This window comes from Vespula pensylvanica, chromosome 2, assembly GCF_014466175.1.
Source record: "Vespula pensylvanica isolate Volc-1 chromosome 2, ASM1446617v1, whole genome shotgun sequence".
NCBI classification, from domain to species: domain Eukaryota; kingdom Metazoa; phylum Arthropoda; class Insecta; order Hymenoptera; family Vespidae; genus Vespula; species Vespula pensylvanica.
In genome coordinates this window covers 14,473,660-14,492,844 of record NC_057686.1, presented here as the reverse complement: position 1 = coordinate 14,492,844, position 19,185 = coordinate 14,473,660, and the positions used below count along the sequence as shown (strand labels likewise).

General features: G+C 36.1%; 3 protein-coding genes across 10 annotated transcripts in view; 2 read left to right on the top strand and 1 right to left on the bottom strand.

Moving 5' to 3' along the window:
- LOC122627150 (tensin-1-like) overlaps positions 1-9,115 on the top strand; it is a 187,827-nt gene extending 178,712 nt beyond the window's left edge. For all 8 annotated transcript variants that reach the window (XM_043808051.1, XM_043808050.1, XM_043808052.1 and 5 more), the window contains 6 exons: positions 2,032-2,178; positions 3,609-3,797; positions 4,276-4,715; positions 4,884-5,102; positions 5,413-5,584; positions 7,704-9,115. In XM_043808051.1, the coding sequence (XP_043663986.1) occupies positions 2,032-2,178; positions 3,609-3,797; positions 4,276-4,715; positions 4,884-5,102; positions 5,413-5,584; positions 7,704-7,913 (1,377 nt within the window). In that variant the 3' untranslated portion in view covers positions 7,914-9,115. The remainder of the gene's footprint in view (positions 1-2,031; positions 2,179-3,608; positions 3,798-4,275; positions 4,716-4,883; positions 5,103-5,412; positions 5,585-7,703) is intronic.
- Positions 9,116-9,952: 837 nt separating this feature from the next.
- On the bottom strand, positions 9,953-12,091 carry LOC122627151 (DDB1- and CUL4-associated factor 13). The gene is made up of 7 exons (XM_043808058.1): positions 11,853-12,091; positions 11,367-11,764; positions 11,125-11,293; positions 10,901-11,048; positions 10,511-10,811; positions 10,265-10,428; positions 9,953-10,172 (listed from the first exon to the last, which is right to left on the bottom strand). Exons 1-7 carry the CDS (start codon positions 11,920-11,922, stop codon positions 10,085-10,087), a joined length of 1,338 nt encoding a protein of 445 aa, XP_043663993.1. The 5' UTR covers positions 11,923-12,091; the 3' UTR covers positions 9,953-10,084.
- A 2,030-nt stretch (positions 12,092-14,121) lies between these two features.
- Positions 14,122-18,066, top strand: LOC122638053 (endocuticle structural glycoprotein SgAbd-1-like). Its single transcript, XM_043830673.1, has 3 exons — positions 14,122-14,325; positions 15,128-15,264; positions 16,780-18,066. The coding sequence occupies exons 1-3, from the start codon at positions 14,314-14,316 to the stop codon at positions 17,045-17,047; spliced, it is 417 nt and encodes a 138-aa protein (XP_043686608.1). The 5' UTR covers positions 14,122-14,313; the 3' UTR covers positions 17,048-18,066.
- Positions 18,067-19,185: the final 1,119 nt, after the last annotated feature.

The window sequence follows — 19,185 nt, the reverse complement described above, 5'->3', positions numbered from 1 at the left end:
AGAAGAAAAAAAAAGAAAATGCGACAACAGAATGAAAGACTTTCGAATTGTCTAATTGTACTAAACATATATACGACTCTTTCCAAATTTAGTTCACTGCATCAGAATAAACGAAGAAGATTCAAATTTAAAAAATTCTTGTCGACTAGTTATGCCTTCTGATTTCCCTTTGCGTCGTCGGCCGGAACGCTAATATCAAATACACCGCATTCCTAGATAGAAAGAGACATGAAGAGAAAACGAGAGAGAGAGAGAGAGAGAGAGAGAGAGAGAGAGAGAGAGAGAGAGAAGCTACCAGTTATGCGTTCACGTTCGTTTCTCCATTTCGAATATCCGGCTGGTAGGAGAGTCAACTATAGTACCGGATACTATCGGAAGTGGTAGGATTCTCTCCCTCTTTCTCTGTCTTTCTCGCTCGCATACACTCTCACCTTCACCCTCTTACATGCTTTTCTCTTTACTTTCCACCGTTTCCTGACAGTCTTCGTTTTTCTTCCTTTAACTCTCTTCTCAAGCTGTTCTACCCACACGTAAAGTATGTTCGCTGCGGTTTATTTTCCGTTATCGATTATCTTCCGTTAACGCCTTCCCTTTCCCCTATCACCAATTGGTCCCTTTTTATACTCCTTTTTCTCTTTCTTTTCTTTCCGTGAAATAGTCTCTTGGAGTTTTCACATTCCGAAGTATCCGAGTATTCGTCGAGAATCCAGACGAGAGAAAAAGTAATAAGATAGACTCAACGAGTTTCAACTTATTCGAGTGTCTTCGAAACTTCGGATCGTATAATAGTGGAGTATACAATGATCAGAATACAATGATTAACAAATCGAATATCGAATTAATGTTTTTTACGAGTGATACTTAATTTTGTTTAGAAATTTATAAAATTACGAGTCAACCGACGTTTCTGACGTATAATTATATAAATGTAATTAAGGTATGATTTAAAAATGATAGAAGAAATGGTAGAAAACAGATATTAAAAAGGATTAATAGATTTTACGCCAAAAGTATTAAATAAATATTTGTGCGACAATATATGGTATAATAAAATATTTTCAATTAGTATAAAATAATCAATATAGTAACGATATCACGTATAAAATCAGTAGTCATGAAAGCTCGCGAGAAGAACTCGAGGAAAGTAAGTACTCAAGAGCGGTGACTCTGATCTGTTCGAAAATTAAATGACCGATTTGCTCGACCCGAAGAGATAGGAAGTACAAAGTTTCCCTTTCCAATTCGATCTAACCATCGAATCGCATCGTTCGGAGTTCGCGTCTGGCCTTTGACGCTGAGCAAGAGCGCGGTGGGTCGTACGAGAGGGTCGCTTAATTAATTGAAATTCTCTGCCGCGGCATCGATTAGTCCGTCGACCGGATGTGGGCCGATCGGAGGACCAAACCGTGCTAACCATCGAGTCGCCGATACGAATTAAGCGGTCGTCTTTGCGGCGACGAACTCGATCGATATTTACTTTAGGTAGACTGCTCATCAATGAATCGCAACAAAAAATACAATGAAAAATTAAATTTTTTAAAAAAATCGACTTTACCTTGTTACTGTCCAATTCTCTTTTCGTTTTTCTCGAAATTGTATTTTTTTTTCTTTTTACTCTTTAATTGCATTCTGTAAAAATCTTCTTTTTTTACTTCAAGAAACTTACTTTTTAAATAGAAATTATATTCTTATATTTTTTAAAAGGGTATAAATATTTTTGATTTAAGTGTATTTCTCAAGATCGGAAATTGGTCATTTAGTAATACTTTCCGAATTGAAATTGAGAGCGAAACACGTCGTAATTCATACGATTAATATTTGATCAAGATATTTCTTTTAGCAATTGAAATAATTAGCATACTTTATATAGATACTTATATGTATATATTACAACACTGTACTCCTTTACCATATTTAAAACATAACTGAAACAATAAAATATGTCTTTTATCGTATTATGATACGTTTGATATATAACCGAATCTTAGACAAAACATCAACTCATTTTTATTTCTTCCTCTCTGTTCGCAGGCGGAAGAATTGAACACCATAGTCGGCAATGCTTTTCGTATGGCGTACGTGGCGCAGCTCCAGCGCCAACCGATCCTTCAGGATGTAATCTCGCCGCAATCCTCACCACACTATCGCAAGGACAAACAGGAACATCGAACCTCCTGGGTGGGTTATTTAATCCTTTTATTTTCTTTCCCTTCGACTTTCCTCATCCCCTTTCTTAACTCGAAATTAGGAAAGACAAATCGAAACTTTTCCTTTTGCTTCTTTCCTTCGCTAAATAATTTATCAACGATAACTCTTTATTCGATATTAAATTAACATAGAACGTTATATTTATTTATGCATATAAACAGGCAATCGTGTCAATAAACTACCTACATATTACATGTACTTACATGTATATATACATGTAAATGCAAGGGTCAATGTAATGAATAAACAGAAGCACGTGCATTTAAAGAAAGAAAAAAAAATATCTATTCAGGTATTAATAAGAGAAGAGTCTATTCATAAAGATCGATGCGTACTTGACTATATTTCTCTCTCTCTCTCTCTCTCTCTCTCTCTCTCTCTCTCTCTCTCTTACACACACGAAAGCACTGCTGACTCCAGTAGGTGTCCCATTTACAGGCCGCCGCGTTAATTATAAATTCGAGCCAAGTCCCACGGCGGCGTCGTATTTCCGAGTAAACGGTCAGTTCATTCCTCGCAGGCTATCCGGTTCTTCTCTCCGGGAGATCTTACTCGGAATCGTCAAATTCTGAAACGATCCTCGAATAATCAAGTATTCGTTTTACAAATACACATTGAGTCCACAGACGTCAAGACTTCTCTCTGATCTACCTTCGAGATTTTCCCGAATTCGCGATTGGCAAGTAAATTTCCCAGACAACGACAACGACGGAACACCGACGATTGTATTCCTCGCGTCCAGCCATTGAAAAATGTATCGACTCTTTTTCTCCCCTTTTTCTTTCTTCATGAAGGACTTTTGTGTTTTCCCAGAGACACGTAAATTTCCTCTCGTCTTTCATTATTCATACCACCGACTTGATTTCCTCGCGAAGCACTGTAAAATCGTACTTTCCCGTTCCATTCTTTTATACTCTCCCATCGTACTTTCTCAAACTCGATTTAGCTCATTCACACGAGAATTCCTTCGAAAAAACAAATGTAACTAAAACGTCACTGAATGAGAATCACAGTTATTATTGAGAAATTGAAATATAAAATTAAAGCGAATTATCGATTTTGTAAACAATCATGCAATTAAAAGTCAACTTGATTAAGATCAAATTATTTAAAAACAACGATTCTCATTTTGAATACATTCTTTAATCTTTTATAATAATGATCTCTAGAAAGTTTCTACCTTTGTCGAAGTCGATTAAATCGACGTTTGGTAACGTGCTATTTCATTTGTACTTTTATAAATCGTCATCGACGATAAAGAGAAATGAACGATCGGTCTGAAAATGAAGAATTCTCTCTCTCTCTCTCTCTCTCTCTCTCTCTCTCTCTCTCTCTCTCTCTCTCTCTCTCTCTCTCTCTCTTTCTCTCTCTCTTTAACATGAGAATTTTTTCGCCAACAGAACAAATCTTTGTCCGGCGACAGCTCGATCGCCGGGAGCGGAGGCGGCTGCAGGAATTCGTCCTCGAATTCGTGGCTGAAAAGTCGGACGTCGCCCACGTCCAGAAGTGGAAGCGGTTCGTCCGCAGCGGACATGAACGTACAGCTCGGCAGCGCCGGCTCGCCCACGCTGCGACTCGCCAGCGTAAAGGTGGGAGCGCGTACTCTATTTCCTTTCTAACAAAGGGTATCACTGTCACGATTTCCCCGAACACGACTATCGGCTGATACTTGGACGTTTCCATAACGGCTGGAAACTGTTCGCCGTTCCGAAAGAAAAAAAAAACACGTTACATATGGAATGAATTCACAAAGTGAATACTTATCTTAATAAAAAATCAAAGAAATGTTTTAACGTTGACTTTTAAAAACACTTCGTTCCAACAATATTGCTAACTTCCAAATAAATTTGCAAATTTTTTATTTACTTACTCGTCGTTAGATATTGATTTTTAATGACATTATGATAAAACAATTTACGCATAATATGTAGCTATATGTTTTACGAGTTGTATATTTCATCCTTTAATTTGATTGCAATAGCAAGGATATTGAGAAATGATATTCGCTTTCAGAAACAAAAAATGTGAAGAAAAAATAAACGTGAGATAAAATGGTTTGTTTAACAGACACCAAATTCCATCCCGGGTCTACGGCCGTCGCATAATTTTACGAACGTCCTCGGTCCAATAACGAACGAGGATGAGCCGAAAAGTATTTCGCAGCAAAGTACGCCGAGTAGCGATGAGAGCAACTCGCCAACGGAGCTGAACTCGTATAAGAGACTGACGGACAAGCCACCGCTGATAAAGCGTCTGGCGATGGGCCTAACCGGTGGCCGCGACGTTCTCGGATTAAATGGTGAAGACGACAGCTGTCCCCTCGTAAGCGGCAGCAGCACACCAACAAGCCCCTCAAACAGACCACATTCCGGTGGCTATATCAACGAAGCGATTATCGACTCTGAAGGCACGAGACCGTCTTACAACAAGATACAACCTTCCGAGACCATCGATAACACCATCAATGCTTCCATCACTGCCAAAAACTTTAATATCGAAAATAACAGGTTCGCCGGTTCTACAATTTCTCTTTTTACTCTTTTCCTTCCTTATTATTTATCATCTTATTTTATATTGCTGCTAAAATATTTGAAGTTAAAAATAATATCTGAATAATAATAAGAAACGATTACCAATGGCTAAGAGATTAAATAATAAAAGGACTTTACTTACAGGATAGGACACAATTCGCCGAGTTCGGGAACGGAAACGGAATTTAAATCGAAAAGAAGATCGCAAATTAGTACTTCAAGTAGTTCGGTACCAGCAGATGGGAGCACTCATGGATCGACACCGACACCCCCGCCTTTGCCGGAAAGAACGGACAGTTTGAATAATCGCAGCGAAGAAGCCGAGCTACGCAAAGCACCTTGGTTCCAAGCTGGCATACCAAGGTAAGCATTTTAAAATAATCTATCGCTAAGGCAATCAATAAAGTCATTATTTACGATTACTTGTAATTTTTTTGTCGTCTTCTTTTTAATCATACATACGTATCTCTACATATTTAAATAAAATTACTCGTGAAATATATCGATTAAAAAAATAACATCGATTAATCGTCTCGATAAGATTTTTTGTATTAAACGATATCGAATAAATTTACGATCATCCTGGCAGTTACTTCTGTATTACAAATTTACATTTTCACTGAAACAGCAGCTAATACCCCGTGCATGGTGGTCCGGCCATTTATGATTTCAGGGAAATAACGTTGGAAGTGTTGAGTCAGGAGCCGGAAGGAGCCTTCATGGTACGAGAGAGCACCAGTAAACCCGGATGTTACGCCCTTTCGCTCCGAGTGCCGCGTGAATTTCAACCGAGCGGAATCGCCCATTATCTCATAATGCGAACTAACAAAGGCTACAAAATTAAGGTAAATCTCCCTTTCTTTCTCTCTCTCTCTCTCTCTCTCTCTCTCTCTCTTTCTCTCTCTTTCTAGTCCTTTTGCTTTTTAAATTTTTCTTTTTTCTTCTTTCTATTCTTCCTTTCTTTGCTTTCTTTACCTAACCATTCGACGCATTACTATTTTAGGATCCCTTATCCATTATCGCCGTCTAAAGGCCGTTTCGTTAAACGAGTCTTCAAGGTTTATACCTTCATAACATTCCCGAGTCCTCACGTTCATTATTTCTCTTCGAAAAAGAAAGAAAGAAAGAGGGAGGAAGAGAGTGAGTAAAAGAAAGAGAGAGAGAGAGAGAGAGAGAGAGAGAGAGAGAGAGAGAGAGAAAAGAGAAAACCTTGAAACTCGCAATAACACAATTTCTTTTCGACATGCGGATAGTTTGTTTTTATCGATTTTTCCCCAAGGACATTTACCATGAACGAAAGTCGTTCATTAACGTAAATTTACATTCACGTGACTACATATATAAACAAAAAAGTACGACGAGTACGATTGTGAAAAGAGAAAGGAGAGAGAGAGAGAGAGAGAGAGAGAGAGAGAGAAAGAGAATGATAACGAAGCTCCATTTTATACATAGAATTCCCTGATGACGCACTTGCACATACAGTTGTACATATATATATATATATATATATATATATATATATATACACATAATATAATACACAGGTGGAGAAGAGACATATATATTTCTTTGAATGTCGACGCATTTACATTCCTAAAAGAGAATATACACGACTTTGACCTATATAATTTATAAAAAAACATTCTAGGTATTCTTGTGTTCGTTTAGAACACGAGTAGTCATCATCTTTTCGCTGGTATAGAATACAAAGCGAAGCACGTTGAATTACTCATCCACGCGAATTCATAGAAATGTCCTGTGAATTCGTAAACAAGATGACACCCAAAAAAAAAATTCACTGGATATTTTTTTTGTTTTCCTTTTCAAAGCTCCTTTTCTCTTTTCGAATATACAAAGTTGAAATAATAACGCTTAACCGACCTAAATAATTGTTGAAAAAGAAACAATTGTACATTTGCAGGTTTGTTAGCGAACATTTGTAGGCGAATTAAAAGCGCATAAAAGCACGGTAAAATTATTTAATTAAATCCAATGCAATTTCGAGCTTTGTATATATATACACGTAAGTAGAATATGTATAGGTATTTATTTAGAATTAGAAACGATTTTCAGAATAGTTATTTTCGAGTAAACGAATAACCGTAATTATTTACAAGTTAGTAACGTGCATTAGGTAATGCTTTCAGTTTCGCAAATATCGTAATGACGATGCCATGGAAGAACACAAACCATCCAGGTTCTCTCTTGCACATTTTCTCGCTCGAATATCACTATTTAAATGGCCGAACTTCCCTTGTAGGGATAAATTAAATGGGTCTGCGGACTTTGATAATCCCCGAAACCAGTATGAATGAGTTTTGTTGGATGTACCGCGGGGAAATCAAAACTCTCTCCCTTCTCTTTCTCCGTGAAATTGCATTCTCGTAGAAACACGTCGCGAGAACCGAATGTATTCCTTTCTCCTAATAATTTTGACACACGCGAAAGGTATATGTGCACGTTGTATCCCGCGATAACGATTAACTACCCTCCAGTCTGTAAGGCAAATAAGGTAAATTCTCTCACGACTTTCTTGTACAAACAGAGAAAGAGAAACAGCGAGGGAGAGAGAGATGAGATATCTCGCTTTAACGTAACACTTTATTAAACCAAAGAGTTTATGAGAATGCAAAAAAAAAAAGAGAGAGAAAAGCAAATAAAAAAATAAATAAATAAAAATCGACAACGATATATACGACAATTAATCAAATCGAATTGGATATAATAACTTCGAATTGAAATAAATTTCAATAAAATTTGAATGTGTCCTACTTGTATAGAAAACGAAAGAAAATTAAAATGACAGACCACTTCATTCTCATCAACTCTTACATTGGCACGTACATACATATGTACTTACAAACACGAACGTAGCCTTATCGGTCGGCTTCCATACGAGTGCAACGATGCACCGTGAATGTATTAAAGGGTAAAAGACAAAGCATCGTTTCGTGTCTGTTGCAGGGCTTTACGAAAGAATTCACAACGCTGACAGCCCTGATAACCCACCATTCCGTAATGCCAGAGCTGTTGCCGTGTCCACTGTCGTTAAGCCGATACAATCCCAGCTTCGTGAAGAGCGACTCGAACAAGGATTTCGCGGACATCGACTCGGATCCGGATTACAACACGCTCGCGGATTTTCGCAAAATGATGGCCGATCTGAACGTCTAGGAAGAGAGAAACATGCATTACGTAAACATGTTTCATACGTTCATAATAACGTCGAAGAATAGACATTGTGAGTCGACCTATCAACGAGCCGGGTTTATTAAGAGAAAAGACTCACACAAGTCTGTGTACAGAAAAACCTACACGATTTAATCGGGATCACGACGAATGATAAATTGTGTTTACTGTGAAGACGATAAATCATGAAAAAATATTGGACGTGATATCGCAATGAAAGTAGGTTAGCATTATGAAGGTAGATGACATCGAACGTGATTTGAAACGTAATTGACAAAATTCTTTACGATTACGATCGCGTTCGGAGTTCATCGATAGTGATAAAATCTATAAGACTATAAATAATTTTAGCGAATAGCACAGAAAAGTGCAAATCAAAAGTCAATCGATGCAATGAGAGAGAACAACACGTTGCTGATCTGCCCTTTAAAACCAATTGTCGTAGAGTCTATCTCGATTGTTGAAACTTCAAAAACATTTTTTCTTAACGTGATGACATTGAAATTTACGGTGCCGATCAAAGCTATTCTCGTTAATTTCATTCCCTTTCGATTTTGATTCAAATTTAATGTTTTATTCGAACGTCGAAATCGATTATTTATATATATATATATATTTTTTCTTTTTTTGAATTTCTTTTCTATCGAAGCAGGCTCAACGATCAAACAAACATTATAATCAAAAAGTAAATTTCGAATATCGATCAAAGTTAAGCTACACGATGTACGCTTCGCGAGAAAACGAAGGTGAAAGATTATCGAACTACTGAAATAACTTTAATATGTTAATAATAATGTATGGATGTGTGTAACTTGATAACATACTCGAGTGTTCCCTTAATATAAAAAATAAATAAATAAATAAATAAATAAATAAATAAATAAATAAAAAGGATGGAAAAGAAGAAATTATATGAACGAATAGTTCGATATTGATCTGAAAGTGGCTCGGTATTCATGCCATATTGATGTTCGTGCGGCTCGATAGTACGTTATCAAATTAATGTAAATGTGTTTATATGTATATAGATGATAATTAATGTTACGCAAAACATCTTATAATTTAATTACGAGAGTAAAAGTGAGAGCAACGAGGAAACGAGAATGGAGTAGTCGTGAAGTAGTTGGAAAAGCAAAGTAATTTAAATAAATAAAAAAAAAAGAATAAAAAAAAAGGAACATTTAGAGTCAAAGGACACAATTATAGTGCTACTTTAATCGCTCGACTAACCTAGTCTTGTACAGAAGTTGTGAGCGTAGCTAGTGTTATAAATATATGATTGCGCACGTGTGTATATCGACCGATAAAAAAAGAAAAAAAAATAAAGACAGAGGACTACAAAAAATTAAGCAAAATTGCGTGCCATCTTTTGTACGCCAGAAAAGGAAATACATAAATTCCATTTTTATCGATCATCAACGAGTACCGAAACGATAATTATAATAATTGTAAGAGCGGATATAGTATGGGCGTATGAGGTAATTGTCTGTAATAAAAACGTTCGTTATATACATTATCGAAACTATGGTTGAATAAAAGCAAATAATCTCATTCGAATTACTTAATAGTACTTGTAACTTGTTGATCCAATCGTTCGAACGAACAAACAATTCGAAACTATTAATTTAAGCGCAGAATTAATATACTAACGAAGAGACCTGACACGTAAACGAGCGGAACATACCTATAATATTTCCGTATTATTTGTTCTTCAAAATTCTTTTTCATTTATTAAGAAAGTAAGTTCCAACGAACGAAAATATATACGACCTACGTATCGCCAAATTGATCAACAACATATAAATAATCGCGAAAGAATCGCACGAACGATCGACGAAAATCATTAAACCGCTGTAAGCTACACTAAGCAAGACATTAATCGATGCTTGAGATTTGTAATGGTTTACGAATCATTATAGCAATGCGTTGTATAATTTCAATAAAATTATTTATTGCAATAAATAATGAAGTAAAAAAAATATTTATCTCCTGGAAACAATAGAAAAGGTTATTTACTCTTTTTCAAGACAGTTTGAGTATATTTCCTATAACAATCGTTATTATCATTTATTTATAAAAATGGAATCAAAGGTAGAATCATTTATGTGTATATCTGTATGTACTCTACAAATCGTAGCACAAAATAATCATATACCTTATTCATCCTGACGTACAACATGCTTTTCCCTTTCCGATACAAATGGTACTGCTCCTTGCTTTGAATGAGCACGTCTATTAGCTTCCCTATAATGCACCAAAAAAATAAAATATCGTCGCATTCAATCAATAATAAATATATAAATAATATCATTTTAAAATTCTCTAATAACACGTACTTTCTTTTACTCTTTTCACGAATCGTTCGTATCTCAGCTTGGGCATTATAAATATGTTTTGGCACTTGTCTATGCCTAGCGATACGACGTACTTGTGGATGAGCCGCGAATTTTTCTTTCAATGCGTTACAATAATTCAAAGATGTTCTTTCCCTGGGTTTAAGCTATCGTTTAAAAATATAAATTATACATACCGAGAGATTTTATAGAAAAAAAAAAGAATCATGATACGAAATCATTACATACCACACCCAATTTTTCCGACGCTCTAGCTTTCCATACACGAAGATTCATTTCATCGCTACCACTAATTATATACTTATTGTCAAGAGACCAAGCCACGTTGGTGAGCCTTTGCATCCGTTTCGTGTGATAAACTTCTCGAGAATGTCCTTTATTAACTTCGTAAATACGAATAGATTTGTCGTAACTACCAGAAACAAATTCTTTACCAGTAGGAGAATAGTCTATGTCTATTACAGCGCCTACATGATCCATATGTACGTTTACTGGTGTCTTTAATGTACGTATATCATAAGTATACAAGCTATAAAAAAATTAAAACAAAATATCACCATAAAGATATAAAGCATTTCAAATTTCCTCAATAGTTTTTGAATTTCATTCGAGACTTACTTATAATCCTCATTAGCACACGTGAAAGTAACAGCTTCCATAGGATTCCAAGAAAGTTTGTTAGTTTGTAATCTCATTACAATTTTTCGTAATGGACCTGTTTCTCTAGCATCGTATAAAATAATACTACGATCACTAGAACAAGCAGCTAAAAAATAATTCGGTAATATCATTGATGTATGTTCCAATATTTTTTTTACAAATATATACTACCATCGCCTCACCTAACAAATTCGTTTCTACGGGATTATATTTAACATCGTGTAAACTATCTACGCCCCATTTAAAAGTACGTATCGGTTCATTCCTTGTCTCTTCCCAAAGTTGACATGTATCTCCACAAGTCGCAAAAATTGGATCTTTTCGATGGTGCGATATACCAATTAACTGAGACTGTAATTTATTTCATTATTATAACAATTGCTATAATAAATAACTATAATTGAAATAAATTATAGTTCTTTACTTTGCTAATAATAGTATTAACAGGTTCTTCTTCTTCACCAAACGATGGCTTTTCAGCTTTCCATGTTTTTATGGTTTTATCATCGCCTATAGTTAAGAAATGCTGTCCACTAGGGACAAATGTAATACCACGAAGTATACCATCATGAGCTAAGAAAGATCTTTCGGATGTTCTATTAGATAAATTCCAAACTTTCAGTTCTCCATCGAAAGCACCGCTAAGAAGAACCGATAAATGCATAGGATGCTTACAAATAGCTGATATACCATCTTTATGGCCTTCCAAATTACCTATGAAAGGCTTCGCAAAAATTCTATCCAATTTTACCGCATTTAAGGCTCTTGTATATTCTCTCGCTGCTTCAAAGGGATGTAGTGATGGATCATAATTCCTAGGAACTAATTAAAATATTCTTTTATTAATTTTTACCGCATGCCTTATGTATACTGTTATAGAGGTTATGTTCACAGGTTATGTTATACGTACGCTTATGAATATCACGTTTGGTTTCACGCAAATATTCGTCTGGATTTCTTGTTAAAATCTTCACCTTCATTGTTAATAACACAATTTACCACATAAATAATATATATAATTATTAATATTAGACGAAAATCGTACACATCGATATCTGTATGGATAACGGATGGAAAGAGTTCAAACTTCTAACGATTATGACACGAATTAAATATTTGTTGTTGGAACAATCGACAAACGTTCTCTATACCATTCACCGGTAACGAAGACTAGTTAAGACTGCTTATCGCCTATCGCTCGAAGCGCGCGCGACTTCAGCGACATATACGGAAAAATTACGAACTAAAATACAAGAGAGAAACATTGCTCGACCAATCGTATCGGTTATAAGCTTGGTAGCTGTATTCCTTATACGTGTATTTAACAAACGGATTCGTATTGATTAGAATAGATAGTATAAACAAACATTTTTCAGTCTCTAATATTGATATTTTTTGTATAGTGGCATGCGTCTTGCAAAGATCTGTACCAGATATGACGTTGATATACATTTCCACAAAAAAGACAGAAAATAATAAATATAATTAACACGCACCATTTAATGATACGTGTTCAACATTTCGTGTATATAAAAATCAGTAGTGTAACTACGAACTTCTTCCCTTTTGCCACAAATTTCGAGTGGCGCCACTATAGAAAATTTTTGAAATTAATAGAAGTATATTCATATAAAATTATTGAAATTATATGTTATTTAAACTTTACCTTATGGAAGGAGAAAATCTATATTATTTACTCTTCGATACCTAGTCCGTAATAAAGAATCTTTGTTTATCAGTTGTATCGGTAGGTAGTACTTTATTTTATCGACAAAGTATTCAATTAAATATATGACTAGTAAATTATGTATTCGAATATTCAAAAAATATAATAACGATTATATAAAATATATTTTTAGAACTATCATTATAGTTATCGGAAATACAGATGTTAACAATAGTAAACCTTTAGAGAAAAGAGAAAATTAAATGCTCTACTTTGATGGAAATGTAAAAGGACATTTTTAATGTGCGTCACAAAATTTAGAGAACCAAATTAATTTATCACGTTCACGTAAAGAAGTTGAACGATACTTGTCATTAATAAAAAGATGAAAACGATTGAGAAATGTTGTAAGTATTCCCGGATACAGTAAGGTCAATTGTTTAGTAAGTTGTAACAAACAGTGAAAGGAATACGCCCTGCGATGATCCGTAGTAAATCCAACGATCTGAATCTTATGGCGAGGTCGTCTTGCTCTACGTGTTACAAGATGCGTTACAACGCGTATGAGATAATGATCGGTTTGACGAGATGCTCGTCACATTCAAAATCGAATTCTCCTGCGTATTTATCGTACTGTTGTCAGACATATTCGATTAGATGCAGTTAGTTCGACGGATACACAAAAGGAAAACTGATTGGCGTGAGAACGACATTATATGATCAACGATATCAAATTGATGATTATATATCAATTAAACTTTCTTATTTTCAATTTTTTCTCTCGACATACTTGAGACCTGACTGATAATTAAAGTGTTCTTCAAATATGAATGTTACGTAAAGAACAAACGTTTATATTTAAACGGAGAGAGATTCGATATAGTTTATATTATGAAATTATTTGGAAAGTAATATTAAGAGGAGTAATATTAAGAGAATAATTTACCAATCAATAATCTTACGAGATAGCAAAATTTCTTCATATTATCGATGTGTCTTTATCTCTCATATAAATGTACAATATATGCACAATATACTTATGTATGTGCATACGAACGTATAAATGATATATATATGTGTATATATATATATATATATATATATATATATATATATACATACATACATTTATAGATAGATAAATAGATAGATAAATAGAAAGAAAAATGAGAATAAAGTAGTCGTCGCGAAAAATCCTGAGCATACAAAGAACGGAGTTCGAGTATAAGTAATAATTATTATCGTATCGGGCACGAAAGGTCAGGTTAAGTCAGGCGAATCTTCTTCTCGAATTCGCGGGAGGGGCGCATACGGCCCACGGAATAGCTCGAGTAAGAAAGGGAAAGGGAGGGAGGGAATGTGCCATCTTTTAAGTGCAACCGGCTGCTTCGAATTACACGAAGGCTTCGAAGATTAATTCTCCCCTTCAACCTCTCGTTAAGCATCGTTGTCGTTGTGGCGGGGCGGATGGTAGTCCAGAAGGAGAATGCGACGGCGACTATAAAACCTCATCATGACCAACCTGGCCACTGTAAGCTTCGGCAGTGCCTAGAACCACTGTGTGTGTCACATAATCCTCTTCTTCGTCGTTTCGGTGAACGTGAAATCGAGTAATTTACATCTATCCAACTTGGCCAATTTGTCATTCTACACGCCATTTTGATCTCGCGCATTCGGTTATTTCTTACGAATTTAAGAAGACACTATGAAGATCCTTGTGAGTGAAATGAGATTATCGTCTTGACTTTGGCTTTTATCAATACAATTTCTTGGTTTTATATTAATTATGCTTCTATTAGAAAGGATTTGATGGACGTTGTTACAAAGTCATTGTTAAATTATCAATTTTAATTGACTTATTTTATTTCATAACTTTGTTAACAAAAGATCAACGCGAGAGAACATTGTTATTGGTATGATAATTAATAATAACAACGCTAAGGTTCGGTAGTTCGTTAAAACATTATTTAAACCTATCGTTTAAAATCGTAGGATGTGCGGCTAATTGGCATATCAAAAGGACGCGCCGTAGCGACACGTGCCGCGCGCATACTCATTCGCAGCATGACCGCGAGTGAAGAAACCGCGGGTGAGGCGCAGTTCTCGGTTATGCTTATTATTATTCATAAACTCGCTGAGACTCCATAGAGATCGAAACTTTTTCAACGTTCCAAACGTCCCACATGTGTCCTGCTTTTCCCGAGGAACATCCTTTCGATCGTGACTAACGCGCGGATTATTCACGCTTGTCCTGCGTTTTATTCGAAGAAATTAATTAAGTGAACGCGATAGATGCGTTCCAAGGTGACTTTATAATGGAATTTAAGAAAGAAAAAAATATCGCGAATAAATCAGTATTTGCAATTGGAATCTTTAGCGACGACGGATATTTCAAGAAGCTTAAATTACATATTAAATTTACTTTGAAATATGGTGCACGTTTTTACTTCCATGGTGACAATGTCAGAATTTTCTTTTTAATACGCTTTTGAAATTCTTTTTATTTTGAACGTTTGTAGGTGCTGTTACTCTGTCTAACGGTGATGTCGTACGCACAATACAACAGATATCCATACAACCCCGAGTACTACGGCAGACATATCGCCATATTGCGACAATCCAAAGACACAGCACCAGACGGATCTTATTCCTACAGGTGAGACCGTCCTTCCATCGATAAACGGCACCGAGGTGTTCGTCCGTTTGTTTCGTTTCCTCGAGAGCGATCTCGACACGGTCGAAGGATCTCGGTTGCTCTTTCCTCTTGAAATTACGTATATACCTACATATACCCGGCATAATTCGCGCGTATTATAACTCCTCGTCACGCGTCGAAGATGTAATCGTGCTCATTAGCACGTTCGCCTCCATTTTTATTTCCGATCAAACCACGATTTTCGGCTCCGATGAGCACGACGAATGAATGGCCTTCGAAAGAATAAGAACGATTGGACTACGAAATTTCGAGTACAAAAGAAAATACGAAACTTTTTTCTATCTGTCTATTTCTCTCTGTCTCTCTATCTCACTTTATTTCCAAACTCTTGAACATCATTATATACACTTAACCAGATTTATTTCCTGATAGAACTGATCGAACTCTTCATCACGAAGGAATCCTAGTAAAACACGAGAAGCAACATTGTGATACAGCCACCGAACCGTTGTATATACACACGCTCGAGAAAGATAGCTAATTGACTTCGATGTTAATCGTCCATGTTAATCGCTTGCGCAGTTCGCAATAACGGATTGCGCAATCGAACAATTACAATCGACCTACCTACCTACGTATCTGCCTACCTATCTACCTACCTACCTACCTGTCCACCGTCCCATCCTCGGGCACACTGGCTGTCCGTGTGTCTTCGTAAGATCGTACCTAACTATTCTCAGCCCCTCCCATGACACCTGCGTGTGAGACGCCTCACGGATTTACTCGACACCTCTCTTTTTGCTCCTGAAACTCGACGTTTCTCTTTCTCTTTTTATCTTTAACTTTCTATCTTCGTCCTTCGTAAGCCCTTCGTTTCTTTTCTCAATTGTTTCCCCTTCACAACTTCACCTTTCTTTTACCACGAGGTCAACTCGGTTTTATTTTCTTTTTTTTGCGTATAAGAATCATCACAAAAAATCCGGATCTATTCTTCTAATAAAATTATCATCGACATCCGGAAGAAACCTATTTTCTCCGTTTTACATAATCACGTCTATTTTCCTTTAGATTTTTATCGTCGTATATATGACATATCGTCAATAGTAGTTCCGTTTCTAGGAAATTCTTATTATGATATTTCCAGCAATTATCATCGTTCTTGGTAATAGAATTCTATTTTTTTTATAATTAATAGAATGTACATATTCTCAAAGCTAAACAATTCTTAACATCCTGTTCATATCTATATACATATATATATATATATGTGTGTGTGTGTGTGTGCGTATAGAGACGAGTATCTTGATTCCTAATTTAAATAGACATTGGCAAGTAAATTGACCTAAAAGACAAGAATAATTTAATAATCCAAAATAGTCGTCTGGAAAGCGAAAGACCTCGGTTTCGAATTACTAGACGTAACCTGAGAACCAACTTTTTCCACCACGATCGAACATATATGTATTATAACTATAAAACAAAAAATTCTCCATCAAAATCAAAAATTCGTTTCAGCTATGACACCGAAAATGGAATCTCGGTAGCGGAACAAGGACGTCCAAAGAACATTGGTCCAGCTCAGATCGAGGAGGTCAGAGGTCAATATAGTTACACGGCACCAGACGGTACACCGATATTGGTCACTTACATCGCAGACGAGAACGGTTTCCAAGCGAGCGGTGCTCACCTACCTACACCACCGCCCATTCCACCTGCCATCCAACGAGCCCTCAGCTACAACGCGGCTCATCCAGAGGAGGAGGAGCCTTACAGAAGATATTAGACACGACTCTACGTTTTTCGACCTCTCTTTTATCTTTGTCTTTCTCTTTTCCTCTCTCTCTCCCTCTCCCTCTCTCTCTCTCTCTCTCTCTTTCTCTCTATCTATCTCTCTCTTTTTTTCTTTCTCTCTCTCTCTCTCTCTCTCTCTTTTCATCATATTATTCTTATCGTTCTTTACGAGTATCACGAATGTCAGGACGATTCGTTCGTGATCGACAACGAAGATGATCGTCTAATTCTTTTTTTTCTTCTTCTTGTTCTTCTTTAAGGATATATCACTTTTCGAACTAGCTAGCTTTCCAGGACACTAACTATAACAGCCAGAAGGAACTGCCCATAACATCTCAAACATGTAACTGTCCTTTTTATTCGATCCTCCACGTTCATAGATAAAGATGAACATTGAAGAAATCGAACGAGGAGGATCGAAGAGATTCGCCTTTATTTAAAAGTTTTAAATTATGCTCCTTCTTGCTCTTCTCTCTCTTTCTCTTTCTCTCTTTTTTTTCTCTCTTCTTTCTTTCCCTCTTACACTCTTTATTTTTATATACGTAGTATGTATACTTACTCGTCAGTTCGTTTCGTGTGAAAAGTCAAGTGGGAAATCTCGATTAGAGACAAAGTCACATCGAGAAGTATTTCGAAAATGATCTGGTGGAACCAAAGATTTCTATGGATAGATAAAGGACAATGTTATCTTAACGTCACATCGTGATGTTAAAAAGAAAGGAAATTGTCTTTAAGTGATCGGTCTAGCGTGAAAAAGTTTAATGTAATTTTCTTCAATGAAATAATCGATGCTGACGAAATCCAAATAGCGAGAAAATAAAAGAGAAAAAGAGAGAGAAAGAGTATGCCGGATACGATACGAAGTGGAGACCACTTACGATTAGAGAAGAGCTGCTTCAGATTTATCTAGACGATAAAACGTCGAATTAACGTGCGCTATTATTGTTCTTTTAATAGAATGTAACCGCTTGTGTCTTTAGACGAAGGTAAATACATGCAATCGATTTGAAATTGAGCTCTATCTTCTATACCTATCATTTATAGCTAAGAACTCAAGTTTGACCGATTAATAAACGAGCAACCTGCTAGTAGCTGTCTCACCCAGCTATCAATTAAATCGTTGTTATTACGGAGGCGTTAAATTTTAGGAAACCAACTCGAAATGCCACTCGTGTGTTAATGTTAATGGTAATCGTAATATCACGTTTAAAGGTGAGTCAGTGAAAGCAAATCATCGGCCTCCTCTTTGCGTTGCACAACGACCAACCAACCAACCAACGAACCAACCGACCGACCGACCGAACGGTCGACCGTATACATAGATACGAATGGACGACTCTGGCTCATCCTAGGATTTAACATTTTCACCGTGAACAGCTTGAAACTTCGTTTCTGGCACCTCTTAAGAGGCATTCACGAAAGCCGTGAAAGTTTGAAAGTACCATCGAGATATTTCTACTCGGAGTTTTGCGATCCTATTTTGTCGATGCTGATCTTTATCTCAACAATACGATGGAATGTTTAACCTTGAATTTCTTAACATTTCTTGATTGAAATCAAAGTGGGGAATGAGAAATTGATCGGCATTAATTAAGATTATGATTGAAAGGATATTTAATTATAATAGACTCCATATCGATTGATATTTTATCGAATAGAAAGGAATGAAAGAAATGAATTGTTGTAGATATTAACAAGCTAAAAAAGAAAATAGAAATATTTATTCTTATTGTTAATTTTATATATTTCTATAAACGTAAGATAACTAACGTCGGTCTTATATATTCAAAGATAAATGAAATCGTTAAAGGAATTAGCAAAAGGAAAAAACGAAATTTAAAAAGGAATTAGCAAGAGTGACGTAAGGGGTGCATACGTGCATACCACGAGTCACTCTCTCACGAAACGTATACTGACTGACCGGGGATGTCAAACCGCGCCTTTGACATTGGGGTCAGGATGTCACGTAGTGCTTTCCATTCTGTGACACAATGGAAAAGGAAGCAGAAGGAGCTGTCAGCTCGATGGTATTGTTAGAACGGCCGATAGACGAAATCGATATTTTGCATACAATCGTGAAGCGTTTTGATCTTTGCGCACGAGGGATATATCGGTCAAGGAGATCGATGG